Source organism: Gossypium arboreum, chromosome 13 (genome assembly GCF_025698485.1).
Source record: "Gossypium arboreum isolate Shixiya-1 chromosome 13, ASM2569848v2, whole genome shotgun sequence".
NCBI lineage: Eukaryota > Viridiplantae > Streptophyta > Magnoliopsida > Malvales > Malvaceae > Gossypium > Gossypium arboreum.
The window spans coordinates 118,329,701-118,353,071 of NC_069082.1; the positions used below are offsets into that span (position 1 = coordinate 118,329,701).

General features: G+C 30.6%; 1 protein-coding gene across 1 annotated transcript; it reads left to right on the top strand.

The window, feature by feature from the left end:
• Positions 1-20,193: 20,193 nt before the first annotated feature.
• On the top strand, positions 20,194-21,731 carry LOC108462995 (transcription factor MYB60-like). The gene is made up of 3 exons (XM_017762920.2): positions 20,194-20,538; positions 20,657-20,786; positions 20,895-21,731. The coding sequence occupies exons 1-3, from the start codon at positions 20,406-20,408 to the stop codon at positions 21,523-21,525; spliced, it is 894 nt and encodes a 297-aa protein (XP_017618409.1). The 5' UTR covers positions 20,194-20,405; the 3' UTR covers positions 21,526-21,731.
• The last annotated feature ends 1,640 nt before the right edge of the window (positions 21,732-23,371 follow it).

The following is a 23,371-nucleotide window of genomic DNA, read 5'->3' on the forward strand; positions in this document are numbered from 1 at the left end:
TCTTTTGAAACAACACTAGCACACCGAATAGAGATTTAGATGGTCTGATGAATCTCACATCTAAAAGCTCCTTTAACTATTTCTGCAACCTTTCTAATTTTGGTAGAGACATATGATATGGAGCTCTAGTCGACGACTCCATGTTGGGCACTAACTCAATCTGTGATCCACCTCTTTCTTTTGTGATAGTTTCTTAGGCAACTCGGCATGCATTACATCCTGAAAAGATTGCAACAATTGTTCCACCTTTTTTAGAATCCCACCAATTGGCTTAAAGACTTCCTCGGCCTTCAAGGTGTCTAAATATGAGACTTCATCTTTGTGTACTCCTTTAGAAAATAAGATTACCGATAGGGTCTTTCCTTTCATACCTCATTTTCTTTTCATTTGCACCTTATACTGATGGTTCGGATCCGAGATCACCATGTAATTTTTAGAAGAAAAAATACTCGCATTAATCTGGTTAAGAACTTATACCAACCACAAATTTATAGTCATCAAGTGGTATTACATTAACGGTGTCTTTACAGGTCTAATCGCCAAGTTGGAGTTCCACTCCTTTCGCCACACCTTCTATCTCAACGCTTTTCGAATTGACCGTCTTGATCCAACTTTATTCCTTTTCAATTTTTAGCTCAAGGTCACGAGCAGTCTCTTTGGACATGAACAAATCTAACGCACTTGTGTCAACAAGTACATTCAATTTTCTGCCAGCCAATGATGTCTACAAACATCACCTCATGGCTCGACTTATCTTTGACAGCACCCAATATCAAGCCATTATTCTTGGTTGCCTCATTGTCACATTACATGACAAAATATGTGACCTTTTTTAGACAGTTCCTTACCATTTGGGAACCATCACAATGGAAGTAAGTCAAAAGCCCCCTTTTCTCTTTTTTTTTTTCCCATGACTTTTGAGCCTTACCATTATCATTCTTAGTTAACTTATCTTTATCTACCCCACCATTACCCCTTGGTTTGAATTTGGGCTTGGAAGACTCAAGCTTGTCTTTCTTTGGATCAAACTCGACAAATGATTCTATTACAATCATGACTTTCATAAGCACTTGAACTCCTTGGCATTGTGACTCTTGCTTTGCCCATAGCTTCAATCCATCCATAAAGGAAAAAAATATATCTTTCTCGCACTAATCTGAGACCTGAAGCATGAGTTCACTAAACTCCTGCATATACTCCTTAACTTTGCCTTGTTGCGTAAGCCAATAAAAGCTTTGTCCAAGCCTTGTCCTCGGTATACTCTGAGTAAAACTGTACTTTGAACCCCCTTTGGAACTCCTCCCAAGTCCTAATTTCGGTCTCACCACGTCTTACATCTGTGGACCTACAATGCCACCACAACAAAGCAACATTAGTAAAATACATAACAACAATATTCACCTTAGTGGCATCGTTCATGATGCCTTTGGCACAAAAGTATTACTCCATTCTCCATAGGAAATTGTCTACATCTCTTGCGAATCTTGTTCCCTTAAATTCTTTAGGCTTAAGAACATCTACATTGAGCTTGAGTGTCACAACAAACCCTTCATTGCCGAAAGCAACCCCGTTGTAACAACCTGTTTTCAGTTAACTCAGAACGGTGATTTTAGAATCACAAATTCAAAGTTAAAAAATTTAGTTTAATATTATTTTATGGTCTACAGTATGATGGAAATATCGTATAAAAATTTCGTTAAGAAATTTTACTGTTTACATACCTAATTTGATAAAAAGAACTAAATTGCATTAAGTACAAAAGTTCAGTTCTAATAGCTAAAAGTATTAAATAGCTATAGAATTTTAAATTGAAAGTCCTTATATTGTAAATAGACCATTAAAATGCTTAGTGGATAAGTATGAATAATCATCATTGGAAATTTAATGAATTATTAAGGGTAATTTTGGACATTAGTGATTTAAGTTAAAATAAATAAAATAAAATAATCTATTCTCATCATCATCCACCAAAAAAAGAAGAAGAAAAGAAACAACGAAACCTAGCCATGGAAGGTTGAAATATTAGCAAGCTTGTTTTGCTCAATTAGGTATGTATTCTTGTCTCGTTTTTAATTATTCCTATGTTTCCAATATCATAGTAGCTTAATCTAGCTAGCCAGGGGATTAATTTGCAAAACTGTTAAAGTATTAGGGTTTTTCCATTGATGAGTATGCTTGAATTTTGAAGTTTTATGATAGAAAATGAAAGGTTATTGTTAGATAAACAACTTTTGTAATGAGAATTTTGATGAAATTATCAATTAGGGATTAAATTGAAAAAGATGATAAATTTATGGTAAAATTTTGAAACTGTGAATTATATGGGCTTCTATTAATATGTTTAAAAATTGACTAGGCTTGAGTGAAGATTAAATTGCATGAAAGTCATTTTCCGAGCCTAGGGACTAAATTGCAATGAATTAAAAGTATAGGGGAAAAATAATAATTTTTCCAAAACATGTGTTGGACTAAATTGAATACGAATTATATCGAATTGAGTTAAATTCATTCCCATAGATCCGGTTAGACCTAGTACGGAGTTAGATCAATGCAAAGGAAAAATATCGGATTAATCGCCTTTATATCTACGTAAACTCGTTGAGGTAGGTTCGTGTAACCAAATTGTATATTTATATGTTTTAAATTGAATTATGTTTATGTGATTTGTATAATTGCTATGTATAAATACCGATCGCATATCTAACGGTTACTGAGTCCCGTCTGAACCTTAGGAATCCGTAGGATACAAATGACATGTCATTAGGGTTACCGATTTGGTTGAGGTCCTGCATGTGTTGCAGACACACCACAGCTCGTATGAGCTTCCCAATTTCAGCTCTTATAAGCTTCCCGATACTCAACTCGCATGAAGTTCCTATCATTCAGCTTGCATGAGCTTCTCGTTATATAGCTCGGAAGAGCTTACTGTTTATAGCTCGTGTGAGCATACATGTACATGAATTGACGGATTACAATTCAGTACACCTCGTGTGTACTACTCGTGTATCCAACGATATTCTAAATGGTTCAACGGGCAATATTCTATTATGAGACAATATGAGTTCGATACGAATTTTTATATGTATATATAGGTAATACATGGAAATGATATTAAATGATATATTGAAACATGAAATGGATGATACATGTATATGAAACTTGCTTAGTGATTATGTTCATCCATGTTTATTAGTTATTATATATGTTAGTTACATGGCTAACATGTTGAGGATATCTGTTTAGGCTTTTGGCCAAATTGATTTGGATATGTTTTGTATGCTTATCTTAAATGAGATTAAATGGTAAGTTAAATTCTGAGTTATACAAACTTACTAAGCTTAAATGCTTAATCTATGTTATTTTCCATATTTTATAGTAATTAGGAAGCTCATACGAGTTGGAAGTTGGTTGGAGCTATTTCACACTATCTATCGGCCCTTTTTGGTACTTTCAGTAAATTAATTCCGGTTATAATGGCATGTATCGATTATTTTGGCCAATGTTGGTATATAGACTTGATTTGAATGTCTTGTTTTGGCTTGTTGATGTACAAATTGTTGTGTTTAGGTTGGTACTAAATTGGGTGAGAAATGTGGCTTGAAAAATGACCTATTTTGGTCCATACAAGTAGAGAAACGGGTGTGTGTCTCAGCTGTGTGTGACACATGGCCAAGTGACACGGCCGTGTGTCCCCTGTATTTTTTAAATTGTGCAAGTTAGTATGCTTACACGGCCTAACACACAGGCATGTGGTTTGGTCGTGTGACCCAAGTTAGAGGGTTACACAGGGACAGACACGAGCTGGGACACGGCGTGTGTCCCTATTTCGAATGCCCACATGGCCTGAGACACGGGCGTGTCTCCTGGCTGTGTGACTCCTGCAGCTTTGAAAAAAATTTAATGTTTTCTGAAAAATTCTTTGAGTACCCTTTTAACACGTATTTTGGGCCTCAAGAGGTCATATAAGGGACAATATGTTTGATTTCGATTAGTGTCTGACATGAATATTATATGATATGAAAATTTTGAAATTTCTATCTATTTGTTCTGTAAACTTTTGTAATACTCCGTAACTCTATTCCGGCATTGGATACGGGTTAGGAGTGTTACACTTGTAAATTGTGAGTTCACCCTTGAACTCCACAATCTCTAAACTCACATTCTCCTCTTTCAAAGTTGTCATCATATCTTCGAGGGCATCATCTGTTCCTACCAGCTTGTTCTCAACAGAACCGAGAGGCTCCTAGACATAGTCCCTAAGTTGCTCCTTCATTGATGGCAACCTATTGGTGAGTCCCCTTTCGACTTCCTCAAGCCACTCCTTGACGTCTCTTATGGGCTCTTCGAGAGTGATTACCTGTCATTCCAAAGGTAACAGTATGTCCTTCGATTGACTAGCTTTTCTGGCCCTCCCACGGGCCTCCATTTGCTTACTCTGATTAACAATTTCTTTCAACCTCTTTCAATGATGCCTTTGAAACCTTAGCTCGGCTACCAACTGTCATAAGGCTAGAAGTTTAGTCTGCAATCTGTGTGGCATTAGGTAATTTCTTCATTACAAAAGCGTCTAAGTTAGCCTAACTCTCAACAATTGAGGATTCAAATGAAATTCCTCCAATGCATCAATGAAAAGCAAAGTGAAAGTAATACAAATTAAAGTTGAAAGAACTCGAAAGATGAACAAAGCTACAAAAAAGCAAGAACACAAAAGAGAATGTTTGAGTGAATACTCTCAAGAATTCTATTACTCAATGAATGAATTACAATAAACGGGTGAGACATCTATTTATAGTTGACCCTTTCCAAAATCAACGGTACAGATTAAAGTACATCAATTGCTAAGATTAAAAGCTATCTACAAATCAAATCTTTAAGATTACAGAATCATATCTTCTAAGATTACGTTTCATATTTGCCAAGCTTTGTAAAAGGGTCTTTAATCTCTCCAAGCAACGGGTCAGTCAGGTTGGGCCAAATGGCCTCCCTTGAATATTACGGATCGCAAAATTATGCCATGGTTGTGGGCTCTCATGCGCAATCCCTGGCACAAGCACAAGGCTATATTAAAAAATAGGGTAAACTCCATATATAGTCACTCAACTATAAAATATTTTCATTTTAGGCACCAAAAATAAAATGTTTGCAATTTAAGCACCCACTTTACATAGTTCAATAATTTTGGTCATTCTTGTTAAAATAACAAACAACAAGTTGATGTGGCAGTTAAAAAAATTGTACAATAAGCTCTCAAATTCTACATATTATATCCATTTAGTCATAATTTTTAAAAAATTAAGCCTCAAAATTTACAAATATTTTTAATTTGTTCCTAATTCTAAAAATTCAAATATATATATAAAAATACAATAATAAATTTATAAAATAAAAAATGATTGTTGACAAGCAATAATACTATATAAAATTTAAATATATATAATAATAAATTGAAGCCAATATCAGATTGCAAATTGGAGTAAAATAGCTCATCTAGGGAAAATAGTTTCCCAAAAATTTTGGATGCAGATTCAGTTTTAAATGATTTGAAGAAAATAACGTTTTAGAAGCAGATGTTGGGGGCATAAATAATGTGAAACCCTTATCAATGCATAGACGATTCCGAAACATTGTTACTGGCAGGCCCGTTCTTGACATTTTTGAGACCTAAGTAAAACAGTAAAATGAGGTTTTAGGTTCCTTAAAAGTTGGAGAAAAATGCTTTTAGGTCCCTTAAAAGTTTGGTAAAAAAAAATTTTGGGCCCTTAAAAACTAAAAAAACTTTTTTTGGGGCCTCTTAAAAGTTAGTTTTTTTTTTTTACTTTTAAAAATTAAAAAAAATTTGACCCCTTAAAAATTGGAAAATAATATTTTGAATTCCTTTTAACCTTAGGCCCTGGACGACCATACCTCCAACGACCCCCAGGGCTGGGCCTAGTTGTTGGGAGAGGAGCAAGATAAGATGTCCTTGTATGAGGTTCTCGTAACTTGATAGCAAATGTTTCAATGTAGAACTATGTCTTAACAAATTAACCAGGAATGAAGAATGAAGGAAACTGCATTGATCAAATCTTGTTTAGAATCAAATTGATCCACTTGTAAACCCCTAGGCCTCCAAAGAATCTCAGTTAATTGTGGAGACAAAACCAGACAACAATTTATGCAAATTGCTTTATAAAGAATGGCATACACTAAAAAACAGAAAATTTATCTTGGCACATAGAAAGGTGAATCTAGTGTAACACCTTCTACCATCTTCATAATGATGACTTGGGTATTTTTAAACGGAACCATCTCTGTAACATTATCATTTCACCAATGCTTTGCATGTTACTATCCCAACGCCACCTCTCTACTTTTTCCTTATTAACTCCTTCATCTGAATGGCTATCTCAATGTGTTGTTCAAGATTACGATTGTAGGATGATAATATTATTTTCACACGTGCTTCAAGAATATTTAATTGTCAGCTCTATCTACTCCCAGTAAAAAAAGAGTATACATACAGTTTCTAGTTTGTTTTCAAATTATCATACTCACCACAAACTCTCCCGTTCGACCTTGTATGAATATCATCAGCTAGAAACTTGTCAAGAATTTCTCGGGTTTGAAAAAGAAATTGATCAAAAGCTGATGCAGAAATATGAGTTCTTCAGTGAGATATTTTATTTTATGTTAATATAATATTTAAATTTATTATTATATTTTTAAATATTTCTTGTAAACAACCATTTTTTATTTTTATATATTTTAAATTTATTATTATATATATTTTGAAAATATTTATGTATTTTTGTATATATTTTTGAATTTTTTAGAATTAAGATCAAGTTGAGAATATTGTAAATTTTGAGGGTTAATTTTAAAATTATGACTAAATCAATATAATATGTAACATGTGAGGGCAAAGTTGTTATTATACAATCTTTTTAACTGCCACGTCAGCTTGCTGTTTGTGATTTTAACGGGAATGACCAAAATGGCTGAACTATATAATGTGAGTATTTAAATTGCAAACTTTTTTTTTTGTTTCTAGTGACTAAAATGAATTTTTTTTATAGTTGGATGACTATCTGCGTAGTTTACGCTTATTATGTAAAAATAATTAAGATTACAACTGTTCTTGTTATATAAAGTTAAAATATGCTACTAGTCTCTATAATAGTATGGAATTTGAGAAAAGTAAAAATTCAATAATTTTATTTTTTTTCAATTTAAAATTCTAATCCAATCTTTATCGTCCTTGACATGTCATATGAGGATTGCTTAATCAAAATACTAAGTTGACAAATTTTAATAAAAAGTAAGAGGACTTAATTTTTAACATTTAAAATAATAGGGGTAAATATAAAATTCTATACAGGTGGAAGGAGTAAGCTTGATATAATTACAGGTGGACAAACAAATAAATAAGAGGAGTTTACTCATAGAGGTATTTAAGGCAAGCACATAAATATAAGAAATGGTGATGTCCAGAGAGGCAAATAAGTAAGAAGCACATTGCCATTCCATTTTTCTTTCTTTATAATTTTTCAATCAAATTGAATTTTTATTGTTTATTTATTTTTTCCTGAAGTTAATTTTTAAAAAAAAATTAAATGAAGAGGTAGGTAGGTAGCTATTGGTATTGGGTACAACCCGAATCAAGAAAAACTATGTTAGGCCCGGCCCAATAATGATCTTTTAGTACACAATTTATTACATTAAGATGTTCCATATGGTAGATGGATAAGTTATTTATTACAAATTAATTAAGCCTCCTTTGTAAACATAAAATAATTTCTCATAAATATGTGCAAAGAAGTGGGGTGGAAACTCAATTGCCTACAACTTTTTTTTTCTCTGTCTGCTCTTTAAAATCAATATTTATGTTACGGCCATTAATTTTTTACTTTTACAATTTTGGCGATATTTTAAAATAAATATATATGAATTTATTATAATTTATATTAATATACCATTATTTTCTTATTATATAAAAAGTATAAGTTAACTAACCAACTCAATTCCTCAATTTTTCAAAAATTGAATAATTATATCAATGTAAATTTATTAATGAACTTTCGCATTAGATTGATTATTTGTTTATGTTAAATTATAGAGTAAAAATTTAAAAATTAAAATATACTCTAATACGGTTTTCAGAATTGGATCAATGGTCGAATTGGTCAGGCCATTAACTTGTACAGTTTGATTCAATAAATCATTAAAAATCATTAAAAAATAGTTCATATCGATTATTGGTCTATTGATTTGATGCCTCTCCTAACCAATACCCTAGCCAGTTCTTGATATCGACCGATCTGTCCTAATTCAAACAATCATGACTCTAAGTCTGTACACTTCATACATTTGAAATTTAGTCCTACTTTTATTTTATGAATTTAATCCTTCCACATTTTGGATTTAAAATTTGTCTTCAAATTATACATAATCATATAACATTTTAATTGAAAAGTTAATGATATTAATTATTTGAACTAATTAACAGCATTATAAAAATGTAGAGGTCAAATTATATTAGAAATTAAAATATAAGGATTAAATTTTAAAATTAAGAATATTGAAATGACCAAATCTGAAAGTTAACCATTTTTGTAAAATGAAAAAAGAAAGCATATGATGTGTGTTCCACGTGTTATAGGCATATAGATACACACTATAGGTCTTCCTTTTATGACACGGTCTCCATGGTGTTCTTTTACATTATTTATACAATGGTTAAATGTTAATTCTGGTCCCTTTTTTAGAGATTATATAGAAATAGTCAAATTTCAGTTTCGATTGCTATACTACACTCAAATTTGATAGTTAGTTTTATGCTTTAATTTTTTTATATAACTTGGTACATCAACATTTATAATGTCTATAGTTAATCTAAATATTTTTTGTTACAAAGTTCAAATATTTTATTTTGATTAAAATGCTAACATGAAGTTTAAGAATTGTTAACAACTTTAAAAATCTCTATTAAATTTAGGTTTATTGTAATGCTACTTTTTTCTCGCATGGTTACCAAGTGAAAAAATTTAGCTTTAGAATATCACATTAGCGAATTTAGCAAAAGAATTTTAACAATATTAATAATTAGACCTGAATTTTAAAATTAAAAAAATAGAGCAATTAAATTCTTAAAATAAAAAGATGATGATTAAATTTCAAATACACAATACAAAACTTGGAGCATATTTTAATTTTAAATTTTAACTCAATAATTTAGCCTAAAAATACAATATAAGTACACAAATTATCGCCTCCATCATATTGTAATTATACAAAAATGGTAAATTCTGAAGATAGTTTATGTACCTATCTATCTGTGTAGATTTAATTCTTTTACTTTTTGACTTGTTCAATTCCAGTTAGAGGTGTGCATCGGTCGGGTTCAGGTTAGATCTGGTTCAACTAAAAATTTAGGCTCATTTGCTAGGCCTGGGCCTAGCTCGACCCAAAAAATGGGCCTAAAATTTTGCCCAAGCCCAACCTGGTCCGTCCATATTTTTCTTTTATAAATTTAAAATATATATAATACATCGAAAATACTAAAACATCAAAATAAATATTTATCAACAAATTAAAATAAATTTTAAAAAATATGTATACTTAAATAACATTAAGATAGATGCAACTTAACAAACAAATGATTCTAAAATAATAACAAAATTAACAAATGTCTTTAAAATAATGACAAAATTAACAATAAAATAAGTTTTATACAATATCCAAACAATAACAACAAAATAGTAGCAACATAATAGCAAAATGGTAGCAAAATATGGAGAAAATAATTAAAAAATAAAAAAATTGTCCTTTAGTGAATTCGAGCCGAGCCAGGCCCAGGCCAAAAATGTCTTACCCGAGTCCTAGCCCGTTTCTTAAATGGGCCTTATTTTTTTGTCCAAGCCCATTTTTCGGGCCTATACTTTTTTCCAAACCCTCTCACATTTTGGCCGGCCCTGGCCCGGCCAATGAGTAGGTCTAATTCCAATTCCTTGATTACCTTTTTCTATAATTTCATTAAAATTGATGATATTTCGTTTTATATTATTAAGAAATGGGAAAACCCATTTTTATTATTAAAATTAATAAGTTGATAAATTATCCTCAAAATTTTATCAAAAATAATATTGCAAAATATAAAATCAAGAATTTATCTTTGATACATTTATTAAACTAATCATATACCTTTCAAGTTCCATTTAACTAAATCGGAGGATATTATACCACAAGCAAAGCTAGGAATTTTTTGTTGGATTTGGGATAAAATATAATTTTTCTTCTTTTCGTAGAGATAAAAATTTTATACTAAAAAGTTAAATTGAATTACTAAATTTTAAGAGAGTCTAAAAAGAATTTTAGTATTTTATTTAATAGGGTCAAGGTCTTTGTCTACCTTTTTGGATTCATTTTATAATATAATTTTAAGCGTGAACAAAGTTACTATACTAACAACAAACAATAATACTAATCAAGTTAAGATTTTATTGACAATGAAGAATTTTATTTGATTTAGATAATCGAATCTATTATCTATCTATATTTATAAAATAACATAATATATGTTGGAAAAACGGTTAAGAAAATTATTATTATTGGTACAATGGAAGTTAAAAAAATTTCTTAAAACCAAACCTTTTTGTGATATTTATAATAATAAACTCTGAACTGAAATTGTACTTATGCTTTGTGCGAGGCAGACTCAAGTCGATCTTGGCTTTCAAATGTATGACCTTCTTCTCTATTCTCGTACAATCAATTACATCGAGTGTGAGCTCGAGCAATACGGATTAAAACATAAAAAAATTAAACAATTTACTTACTTTTAGTAGGAAAGTAAGTTCTCTCTCTATAAACCAATAAAACTTATGATTTCCAGAAAATAGAATTTATTTTTAATAAATAAATTACCATTACTTTCTAATAGAATACGATATATGAATAACATATGACGTGTATTTTTTAAGTCACCCTGTGTTATCTAGTTATAGAGAGAAGTACAAGAGTTCTAACTGAATAAATCCTTAATAAATAATATTAATTAATAGAGAATATGACTCCTATAACTAGAGGAGTGGGGGGTGGTACACTCCCTTTAATTTTACTAGGTTGCCACCCTGTGTGATTACACAAAGAATAAATTGAGACTCTCATGTATCGAGTCCAATTATACGCACTTCTTGAACTTTTGACCTAATACTTTATAATTTAATTAAACTAATATTTATTTCTATTACCAAAAAAATATTATTTAATCAAATAATTAAATTAACTAAATTAATTTCTCAATTAATCAATTTTCTCAACCCAATTTTATTTTCGTTAAAGTCATAAAAACTTTACCATAATAAAATTTATGAGGAAATATATTTAATTTTCTTATTCAACAAATCTCATAATGCATAAATAATTTAATTCCATATTCAAACTTCAATTATTTAATTATAATTAAATAATAATTCAAAAACATTAAATTAATTCTCAAGTTATTTGTGTAATTAGTAAGAAAACGCATTCACTATAGATAATGATTCATGCGATCTATTTCTCTTACTTCATTGTTTTTATTCATTTCCATTCATTGGTCTATATGCAATTCATTTATGGGTATTTCGAGCTAGCTCAAGGACTAATTGAACATATATAATAAGAGTTTAAATAATTTATAATTAAATTCTGGCTTTTCGCTTGTTAATCATAAACTTATTTAGTCACGAAGTCATTCTACTAAAGTATTATAACTGAGCTCTTCCTTGTTATATACCATTACGAAAGCTACTTAATAAGTGTTCGTCCAATGACCTTGCCACAAGTGTGTTGCTCTCATAAGATATTCTTAATCTCTTTGGGATAAATTTATTCTCCTAGTGTGATCCTATTTTATCTCATGGTAACCATTACATCTTCTTTTATAAAAATTTGATTACTATCAATTAGTAATTAAATCATTTATCATAAAAACAAATAACTCATGACCATGTTTTCTTTTCATCTATCATGTAATACAGATGAGAGGATGTTATTTTGTAATGCCCTAAATTTCTTGTGTTTGCCTTTGTAAAAATTTGACACAACTATTTGTCTGCTCCAGTGGTTAAGTGTTTTGGGTGTATGTGAGAGGTCCCAAGTTCAAGCTTTACTTTTAACAAATTTGTTTATTTTTGGAATAAGCCCTATCCTTGTTCAGTGGGCTTATATTTATTTGTCTGTAATTTCATATAAGAATGGACCTGTTGGTCTGGTGGTTGGGTGAGTGTTAAGGTGATGGAGGTCTTGTGTTCAAATCTCTGTACAAGCATGGGTATTTATTTTTACTCGGTTCTGCGCAAGTGTTTAAGTGCAATTAAAATTCTGGGTAGTGGGTTAGTGGAGATAATTGGGGGGATTCCTATTAATCTCTTGAGTTTGTTATTATTTTTTTTTCAAAATTTCCTCATTCCTCCAATTTCCCAAGAATCTGACGTGAACTCTTCTTTTCTTGTTCTCTGTCATTCCACCCTCTCTTCGTGTCATCGATTTTACTTTCTTCTTCCTTCATTCTGTCAATTTCTCGTGCCTCATTATTCCGGCATTTTGGTGTGTTATAGGGGAAAATCAAAGGGATGGAGGAGTACAATCAGCGCCCTAACCTTTTGTAAGCATCGTTGTTTGCTTTAAGGTTCTAGTGATCTCGAAATTGCTTTCACATTGAAAACGAATCAGGTATGTGTACCCGAAATATAGAAAAATGAGATTCAGTGAAAGCCAAAACCCCTCTGTCGATGCTACACGGGCCGTGTGGTAGGCCGTGTGCGACGACACAGCCGTATGATCGATGAAGGCCAAGCCGTGGGCAAGACACGGTCGTGTGATGGCCGGAGTGTGGCCGTGTGAGCCACACTGGCTAGGCCAAATTGGGCGTGTGGGCCCACACGGGCGTGTGATAATTGGGTCAGGCCGTGTGATCTACACGGTCTAGGCCAATCTAGACGTATGGGCTACACGAGTGTGTGGACCCACACGGGCATGCCATACTGGCGTGTGATAACTGGGCCAAGCCGTGTGTTCCACACGGGCTAGGCCAATCTGGACGTGTGACCCACAGGAGCGTGTGGGCCCACAGGGTATGCCACATAGGCGTGTAGGCCCATTGTATTGAAATTTTCTGCTGGGTAGCTCGGGTTATCCTAATCAACTGTGGGTCTACCGTAGGGTCGGTAAATGCTATCTAACCCTATAACCAAATGATCTGTTAGACTGAAATATGGTTATAAGCATGCCTATGTCTGTTTATCTGTTATCTATTTATGAAAGCATGTTAAGCATGATTTATCTGTTAATTCTGTATGCATGTTCTGTTATTGTGATTGGGGTAGGATGATGTATATTGGAGGAAGTGTTCTGAAAGGCAGATTATGCCTAATATCTAGCAGCACAGCTACATTATATATGATATGTACCGCATCGGTACAGCATAGTGTGTAGGGTTGAGTGGGTGTTTTAAACCATACATGGTGTGTAGGGATGATCGGAAATGGTGTGTAGAGGATGGGGGTAGGATTCTTATATCTGATTTGTATATATGTAACTGTGTCTGCATCTGAAATAGGCTCAAGCCCAGATCTATATCTGTATCTGACATTGGCCCAGGCTCGGATATGAATCTGTTTGATTTGTGATATTTTGTATGTGTGCATGCTTAACTCTGCTAGGTTACACACTGAGTTTACGTAAACTCACCCATTTTTTGTTTGTCTGTACAAGTAACCCACAGTCTTAGGCGGATCGGTACAGTGGGGGACTCGACGGTGACCACCTGTTTTTACGGTTTTATTTTATTTTATGGTTACTAAGTTTTGGCATTAATATTGTATTTTTCTAGGACTCTAGACTCTTTAAAACTGTTTGACTTTGGTTTGGGGTTTTTTGTTTTTACTTACTTATAACTGTTTTTAACAAAAGTAAGGGTTTTCTAAAATCTCGAATGAATTTTCTAGACACAACAATTTTACAAGCTTTCGCTAAAAATACAGTTATCTCTAAATGACTAAATGAAAGAGAGTTTTGAAATCAATAATAGCGATAAAGGCTAATGAACTGGCAAGGTTTTAACTTAACGGCAACGGTTTTTCAACCCATTTCTTGTGACACTTCCGGATTCAGCCATAATGTTTAGGTCAAGTTTGGGATGTTACATATTTACCCTTTAGTTGAGTTATGAATTCCACAGTTGCGGAATGATACTACATACTGCAGAAATCATACAATCAACGTACTGATTTTCAGTTCCTTATCTATTTGAACTCAGGTTTTCATTTACATCAAAATAGACGAGTCATGCATACCTAGTCCATCATCCATTTCGGATTACGGTATACCACATTATTAACGTCACAAGTGAGTAAATTCATAAATGAATCTAGTATCTATTCTACTTGGGTCCTCTTCAATGCACAGTCAGTTACATCTATATGTTTATCTTTTAGGGGTTATTCGCCTCAATACTCTAGACAAGATATCTCCCCATTAAGACTCAATAGATTACATATTAGTCTTTCAATCGGTTTCCTTATTTAAATCTATAAAATCAATGATATGATATAAAAATAATTATAGTTATTTTATCAATAATGTTTCTATTTAATCTTGAACATAAAATTAATTTATAGGTTTTATGTTCATAATAAATTATTTATATAAAATAATTAGAATTATAATGAATAGTTATTATCATTTAATTAAGCCTTGGAACCATATTAAATTACATTTATTATTTTAAATTAATTATCACTTAATTAGTATTAGAATTATATATCAATTAGAACTATTATTTAGCATAATAAATATATGCATTAACAAGACATTTTCTGTCAAATAACATCTAAGGAATTACTAGAAACTTCATACTTTAACATTATTGAATATATTTTGTTTCCATCGAAAAAATAAATAAATATAATTTTCATTATCATTTGACATTCTTAGTTGTTATTATTATTATTCGATATTCGATAATTTTACTATTATTTTATTTTCATAATACTTACACAATTGTTAATGGTGTTTTAAAATACTATGTGAAAGACAATGGAGTAGTAAAATAATGGTTCTTTGTAGGTGAAATTTTGATTAATATTTGAATGATAAGTTATTTTATCTGATTAAATAATATTTTCATTAGTTTTAAAATGTTATTTTATTCTCTTCAATTTTTTTTAAAATAAATAGACTTTAATTATAAATTGAATCAATTCTCGTAAATATATTTTTGAAAATTATAAAAATATGTTATGTACTCAAATAAAATAAACAAGTAAAATTATATACAGAATACATGACATTATAACTAATTCTTACAAGTAAAGAGGTTTATGGATATATTACCCTATTCGAATAAAAATGTGACCAAAATTCATATTCAAATTTATTTTAAATAATAAATTTAATATATATATATATATTAATAAATCATCTAAATTCACAATTATCTAAATACTAGTATAGTTTTCTATTCACGTTTCACATTAGATTAGTTATCATTTTAGATTAAATTATAAAGTAAAAATTTAAAGGTCAATATATATTTCAAGTCTTTATACTATTCATACATTTGAAATTTAATCATCGTACTTTTAATTTCATAAATTTAGTCTCTTTATTTTTAATTTTAAAATTTATATCTAGTTGTTAATATTGCTAATTTTTTCTATTAAATTCTTTTTTGTGGCATATTTATTTTTAAAATCATTTGGTAGCTATGTAACAAAAGTATATTGTAATGAATATGAATTTAACAAAGAATTTTAATAGTGTTATCAATTCTTAAAAATTCACGTCTATATTTTAATCAGGTTAAAGTATTTAAACTAACTAATGATATTATAAAGGATGAGATACTAAAATTATATAAATATTAAAGTATAAATATCAATTTTAAATTTGAAAATAGTATAAGAACCAAATAAAAATTCAACCATTATATAATCTTAAAAGAAAAAAGAAAAAAAGAGTGTATATTTGAACAAGTCATATAAGGAAGGCCTTACGGGGTTTACTTTATGTATAGAGTAATAAAAGATGATACAAACTCAGAACCGATTATGCGATTTTTATGATTAAATTAATAAAAGTATAATATAAAGTTATTCTTTAATGTTTATATTTTTTTGTTAATTTGATTTTAACTTTTAAAAAATTAAATTACCTTTTTAATGAAAATGTTGATTAAAACATTATTTTTGTTGTTGTTAGTGTGGAAACTTATATAGTAATCCATGTATACTTTATGCTAACATGACACTATTTGTCTTATACGTCATATTAAAAATAATTAAAAATTAAAAATATAAAAAGTTCATAAAAAGCGAAAAAAGCATAAAGTACATACCAATTGCCACATAAGCTACCATGTTTAAAAAGTAACATATTAATCAATATTCTATTAAAAACAATTTAACTCTTTTTGAAAGGTTGATGGTCAAACTCGATTTTTTTTTAAAAGTTGAGAGCTAAATTTAACTAAAAAGTAATAAGGGCCAAAATTGACAAAAAAAAATGTAAACATTAAAGACTAAATTTATCATTACGTCATTAAAAGAAGGGAATATAAATTTTTTTGGTGTTAAAAAAATATACCTATCATCTAAATTTAAAATTAAAGAACAAGTTTGTTGAGGGGAGTATCTCAAACTCTTAACAGAAAGTATTGTCCCAGTAGGGGTTTTGTCTTATGTACTCTGAAGAGAGCCCAAAGGGGTTCACGAGATTTAGGTTGGTGGAGGATCTGTAAGCTCACAAGAGAAGTGTCAATATTGTACATAATATTAATTGCACATATTGGCTTGCGAGGGTTCAAACCACCAACCTAGGCATATACGCCTTACTTTTGCAACAATGGTACCACTTGGCTAGTTAGTTGGGGGGTTGACTCTCTTTTTGGGAAAGTTTTTGAAATGTCGTTATTGAGCAGTCGGTTAGGCCTTCGAACAAAGGTATTGTGCTCAAGGTGTCTATACTCGATTTTAGCCCCAAGTTTTGTCTCATGACTTCAAGGAAAACCCAGAGGGATTTATAGGGTTTGTAAGAGTGCCTAATCCACCAAGAAAACGTGTAGCATATGGCCTAGGTGGGATTCGAACTCATACCCTTAAATGGCATTAGTGGGTAAGAACACTACCACTTGACTAAAACCGAGCATAGATACCTTAGGCACAATACCTTCATTTAAGGATCGAGTTAACTACTTGACAAATGACATATCGAAAATTTCTTCCAAAAAAATTCGACCCTTAACAATGTATAAATTTAAATTTACAGCACGAGATTTGTTTGGAAATAAAAATCCAACTATTTGAATCTATTGAGATGAATTTCCATTAAGCTTGAAATAATTAATCTGAAATCAAATTTTCTAGTAGAGTCCCAATAGAAGTGTAACTCTTCCACTGCTCAACCACCGACGACCAACTGCCGCCGGCCATCGGGACACCACAGGTACCGCCGCGTCTGGTGATACAAGTGCGACAATCTTATGGCACCCTGAGCTGGTTCGGCTGCTGCTGGTTCGGTTTGGGTCAATGACGACTTGATTGGTCCAATCTAGCCACCGGTTGGACCGTCGGCCCAGTTTCACATATTGGGCCCGATTTGATCAGTTTTTGGGCTTAGTCTTGGTTTTTGGGCTTCCGAGCCCAATTTACGATCCCATGTCCAATTTTCAAGTTCAATTTCCCATTGAGCCAATTGTTTGACTTGAAAATTAACTTCCAAAAATATCATATTAATTTTAATTGATTTGATTAATTTAAATTTACTTGATCAAAATTAATTTTTCCAAAAATCACGTAGATTTTCCAAATTAAGTTTTCAAGAAAATTCTTTAATAAAATTTTCTAGTTGAACAATTCTCATGACCACTTATGATAAAGGATGAGTTACTTGTATCAACCTAATTTAATTCCATATCGAATAAATTAACTCAATTAAATTATTTCTAAAGTCGTAGAATTTTTTTTGATTCAAATACAGCTCGATCGAGCTTTTGTTGAGCTAGCGGAGGGACCAATCGGACATATACAATTAGGCTCTAGTGATTGCATTTAAGTTCAGAAACATCATTCCGATAATTCGCAATTACTTAATCATGGAGTTAGTCCACAAGAAGTACCATAATTGAAAACTCCTTATTGTATACCCTTTACGAAAGCAATTCATCCAACTGCTTTGTCCAATTTATCATGTGTGTTACCCTCATATGATATCTTTGATTCCTTTGAGTTAAATCTGCTCACTCAATATAATCTTATTTTATCTCATTGTCACCCTTGTGTCTTCTTAATAATTAATATGGCCACTGTCAACAAATGACTATGATAAATTTTTCGTTCGAGAACAAGCAACCCGTGGCCACATTCTATATTTATCAATCCACACAATTCCAATGAGAGGATATCATTAACTCTTTAATTGAGCATGGATTCCACTGTTGCTAGTAAAGCCATGCCATACACAAGTTAGTACCCAACATACCGGTTATGGGCTCGATCATCTTTAAAGCATAAGCCTCTACTTATATCAAAGCACATGAGTTGCATACGCATGATCAGCGACTAACTCAAGATTTAGGTAAATCACACCATGAACGTCACAAGTGAATTAATTCGCAATCAGATTCAAAATTAATTCATCTTGGGTCTAGTCCAATGCATAATTCTAGCAATGAGTATATCTATGTCTCTACTCGTGGAGTCAACTGCTCTAATAGCCAAGACTAGTATCTCCCCAATTAGAATTGTAGACGACATAATAATCTTTCTCAGTATTTGAATCAAATGCTCACTTTGATTCTTTTACAGGATTACAAACTCATTTAGATTATATACTAAAGTAAGTGGCCTTTTTCGCAATATAAACGTTCTTTATAATGCCACTTATCTTCAGTTTGAACTTTAGACAATCAATGAACTAATATTTACTTATAACAATTTTGCTATGCATGCAAAATATAAAGGACATAAATACAAAAGACATAATAGTGAAATATGAAATTAACTTTATTTATTTATTCATTGTTCAAGTAAATAGAAAATAGTTACATGTTTACTACAATATGGACACATTTCCAACATAAGACATGTAGCATATGGCCTAGGTGGGATTTGAACTCATATCCTTAAATAGCATTAGTGGTAAGAATACTACCACTTAATTAAAACCAAGCATAGATACCTCAAGCACAATACCTTTATTTAAAGATCGAGTCAACTACTTGATAAATGACATATAAAAAATTTCTTAAAAAAAAGTCGACCCTTAACAATATTGTATAAATTTAAATTTACAGCACGAGATTTGATTGGAAATAAAAATCTAACTATTTGAATCTATTGAGATGAGTTTCCATTAAGCTTGTTCGAGAGTAATCGTTATAAGAAAAAAAAGGTTGGTTCCCTTGTCATGCAAGAGAATCCCGTAAGATGCTAACTAACAATTATGGCACAACAGTAAGTAAATGGAGATGAGGATTCTCTTGCTACTTGCACCTCTTTCTCTACCACCTCCTCAAACCTTTTCTCTCTCTAGCTCGAATTGAATAAAATATTTGAAATTAAACTACAAGTTAAAATTCTATTTGAATTGGATTATTTTTCTTTTAATTTGATGTAAAAGATAAAATTTATAAATTAATTTAATTTGATTTATTTGTTTTAAAATTAAAACAATCTCAATTTTATACTCTCACTAAATCAGAGTTAAATTTCAAAATAAATTTATTTAATATTAAATAAAAATACGAAAAATAAATAAATAAAAAATTTCTCAAATTACTCAAATTCAACCTGAGTTAAACTAGAAATATTCATGTATTAGGTTTGGCTTTATGTTTTCAATCTTGACTCGCTTAACTCATTTTACTATTCAAAATAATAATAAAGATATATTAATATTTTTATGAAAAATATTTAGTACATTGTTAGCTTAGTTTTAAAATTCTACAAGTAGGGTCAATGATTAACAAGTGTCCTACAGAGTATAAGAAATTCTTAAAAATATATATATATATTAAAAAGAAGGCATATATAAATTTTTAATACTGATTGTGATATAAAAATACACTATTAATGTACCAAATACTCATATATATATATATATATATATATATATATATATATTATCATTATTATTATTATTTTATTAGTAAAATTGATCTAAATGAGCGGGATCAGATTTAGACATAATTTTTTTTTTGGAACTGAACATCAAGCCGGCCCGACCCGGCTAATAAGACCTCTAAGTTAGACCATAATGTTTCATTGAGGCTTTATCTCCCCCTACTTTATATATGTCACTCACATGGCTATGGCACTATTTGAAAGCTCCATAACTGAAAACCAAAGAGGGGGGAGGGGGGAAGAGAAAAAGAAGCAAAGGAAGCCATGGGAAGACCTCCATGTTGTGATAAAGTGGGTATCAAGAAAGGTCCATGGACTCCTGAAGAAGATATCATCCTCGTCTCTTACATTCAAGAACATGGTCCTGGAAACTGGAGATCAGTCCCTACCAATACTGGTATTTTTACCTTATCCCTTTTACAATTTGATATCCATCAATTCAATCAAGAAGATAAAATGAATTTCATGGGTTCTTTTGGCTGATTCAGAATATGTTTTTTGCTTGTATTCGAAAGGGTTAATGAGATGCAGCAAAAGTTGCAGACTTAGATGGACTAATTATCTCAGGCCAGGAATCAAAAGAGGCAACTTCACTCCTCATGAAGAAGGGATGATTATTCACTTGCAAGCATTACTGGGTAACAAGTAATCCTCAAATCTTTTTCTTATTATCAGATTTCGAGATCATCTTCACTGTTTTATCTTTGTTTTGCTTTGATACTATGCAATGATTTTGTTTGTTTTTGGTTACAGATGGGCAGCCATAGCATCGTATTTACCACAAAGAACAGACAATGACATAAAGAATTACTGGAACACCCATCTGAAGAAGAAGCTAAGGAAGTTTCAGTCAGCTATGGAGCCTCCTTCAATGGCGGGTGATGAGAAGAGCTTAGATTTCGCAGAGAGTGAGACTGGAGCTGGTTCAAGTAATCTTAAGCTAAACCAAACCTCCTCTTCATATGCTTCAAGCACCGAGAATATATCTCGTCTCCTTCAAGGTTGGATGAGATCGTCACCCAAGATTAACAACAACAACAACAACAGCGACAGCATTGGGAGTTGTTCAGCTGCTGCAAACAATGATTTGATCTCTCATGGAGATGATCAGTTAGAATCGATTCTATCGTTTGAGAACATGAAGGATGTTGCATTAATGGAGAAATCTACTTCAAAGGCTACTTTTCAAGATTCTGGTGAAAAGATCATTAACCCAGAAAGGAAGCAAAAAGCTGATAACAATAACAATAATATTGATGATAATAATAATAACAACAGTAATCCTCCATTATCGTTTCTTGAGAAGTGGCTTTTGGATGAGAGTTCTTCTGCAGCTCAAGTCGAAGAAATTGATCAGATGATGGAATTGCCTTCAATTTTCTAAGATTTTTTTTTGTTTTAATTTTTTTTTTCCTTCTTTGTTCATCCCCCTTGCCTTCATATCATTTCAAGCTTTATTGGGGGTAAAAAGGGAAATAAAAAAAGTTTGGGTTATATCTCTAGGGTTTAAATCTTTCATTTTTGGGAATCTGAAAAAGTTTGGGATCTCTTAATCTTAACAAAATGTAATTAACCTTTGATGTTTCTTTATGAACTCTCTAGCTGATGGTTTTTTTTTAATTTATTATTATAGATAAAGTATAAATATCAAATTAAGAATTCTATATAGAGTAAAATACAAATCAATGTGATATGATGATTATTCACGTAATTTTTTTAATTATGAGATCAAGGTTTAATCACTTGTTTACATGTTTTACTAAATAAAATTCATCGATAATAAATTATCTTATTGAGGCTAAAGACTTAAACATAAAAAGGTATTAAAAACTTGAATTTAAATATCCAAAAATCAAAAGCTTTGTTCATTGATATTAAGTTTTTAGTTTAGGTAAAATATTAAATTAAGGAATTAATTCTAAGAGATATAGTTAATAATTTTGAAGTATTATTGTATTTTATAAAAGAGAAAAACCCATCATCCAAAATATGGTCCCAATCGGAAAAGGAATAATGAACAAAATTGATCCATCTTATTTAAAAATATCATCCGTAAATACCATGAAATGTCAGGTTTTAGGTTGCCAATGAACTTGTTGAAATGTCAAGATTTAGGATTATGAGAATATTTTGAAAAAGAAATTACAATATTGAATTTTCCTATGAGTAGGTTGTATTCAAATTTATTTTATTATGATTTTTAGTTTAATTTATTTCTGTATTATTTAATTTTAATTATAATTTTTGAACTTATTATTTATGATTGTATTTATAGTTACATGTGTAGTTATACTTGTAATCTTCATTAAAAAAAAAAGTCATCCACACATAAAGAGGTCTTAATAGTATAAATATAATTCATCAAGTGTGACGTTGTTTTATCCCTAAAGTATACATACTAGCCTTTTTTTTCCTTCCTAGGTTGTGCTTTTTATTTTATTTTCACCCATGCATAATGAGTATATATATCTATACTAATATTTAAAATTTTTACCTAATTAATGTAACCTTACAACTGGATTTTAATTTAGTAAAAAATTATCAAAAGCCTTTTATTTTTATGAAGTGGTAATATTAAGTTGAGGATAATTTTATATTTTCATATAAAATCTAAAATATATGGGTCAACATTCTGTCTATTATTAGGAGAGATTTTTAACTCCATAAGCAAGGATTTAATACATGACACGTGCTTGTTTTAATTTTTTTAATTTTTTTCTTATGACACGTGATAGCATCTCAACTTTGTAAAAACTCCACTAACAAATGACTAAATAATTTCTCAAAATGTATTTATGGAACTCAAATTTAAAATATTATAATTTTCAATAACTCAAGTATTACCATTTCTAACTAAAATCATATTTAATTATTATATCAATTTCACTTTTGTCGTGCATGTATATAATCTATATATATATATATATATATATATATATATACACGTAGGTATGTATGAATGATAAATGGGATTGGTATCACGAAAGTCTTGCATAAAAATAAGTCAAAATGATATCATTTTAGGAAATGATAATGAGAGGAAACTTGTGATTTTATTCACCTTTTTCGGTGTGAGAACCTCTACTTCGCTGCTACCATTATCATACCCAAGTGTGGGAAATAGAAAAAGAAATTACAGTTGTCTTAAAAATTCAAATATAAACTTATTAGATTCTCTTAAATTAATAAAATTATTTTGTGATTTTCAAGAAAAACTATTTTTTAGGATA

Bases quoted from the DNA above. Each gene is read 5' to 3' on its own strand.
- LOC108462995 (XM_017762920.2), top strand. From the start codon at position 20,406: ATGGGAAGACCTCCATGTTGTGATAAAGTGGGTATCAAGAAAGGTCCA. The intron at 20,539-20,656 runs GTATTTTTACCT...TGTATTCGAAAG, and splicing joins ATCAGTCCCTACCAATACTG to GGTTAATGAGATGCAGCAAA. The intron at 20,787-20,894 runs GTAATCCTCAAA...TTTTGGTTACAG, and splicing joins CAAGCATTACTGGGTAACAA to ATGGGCAGCCATAGCATCGT.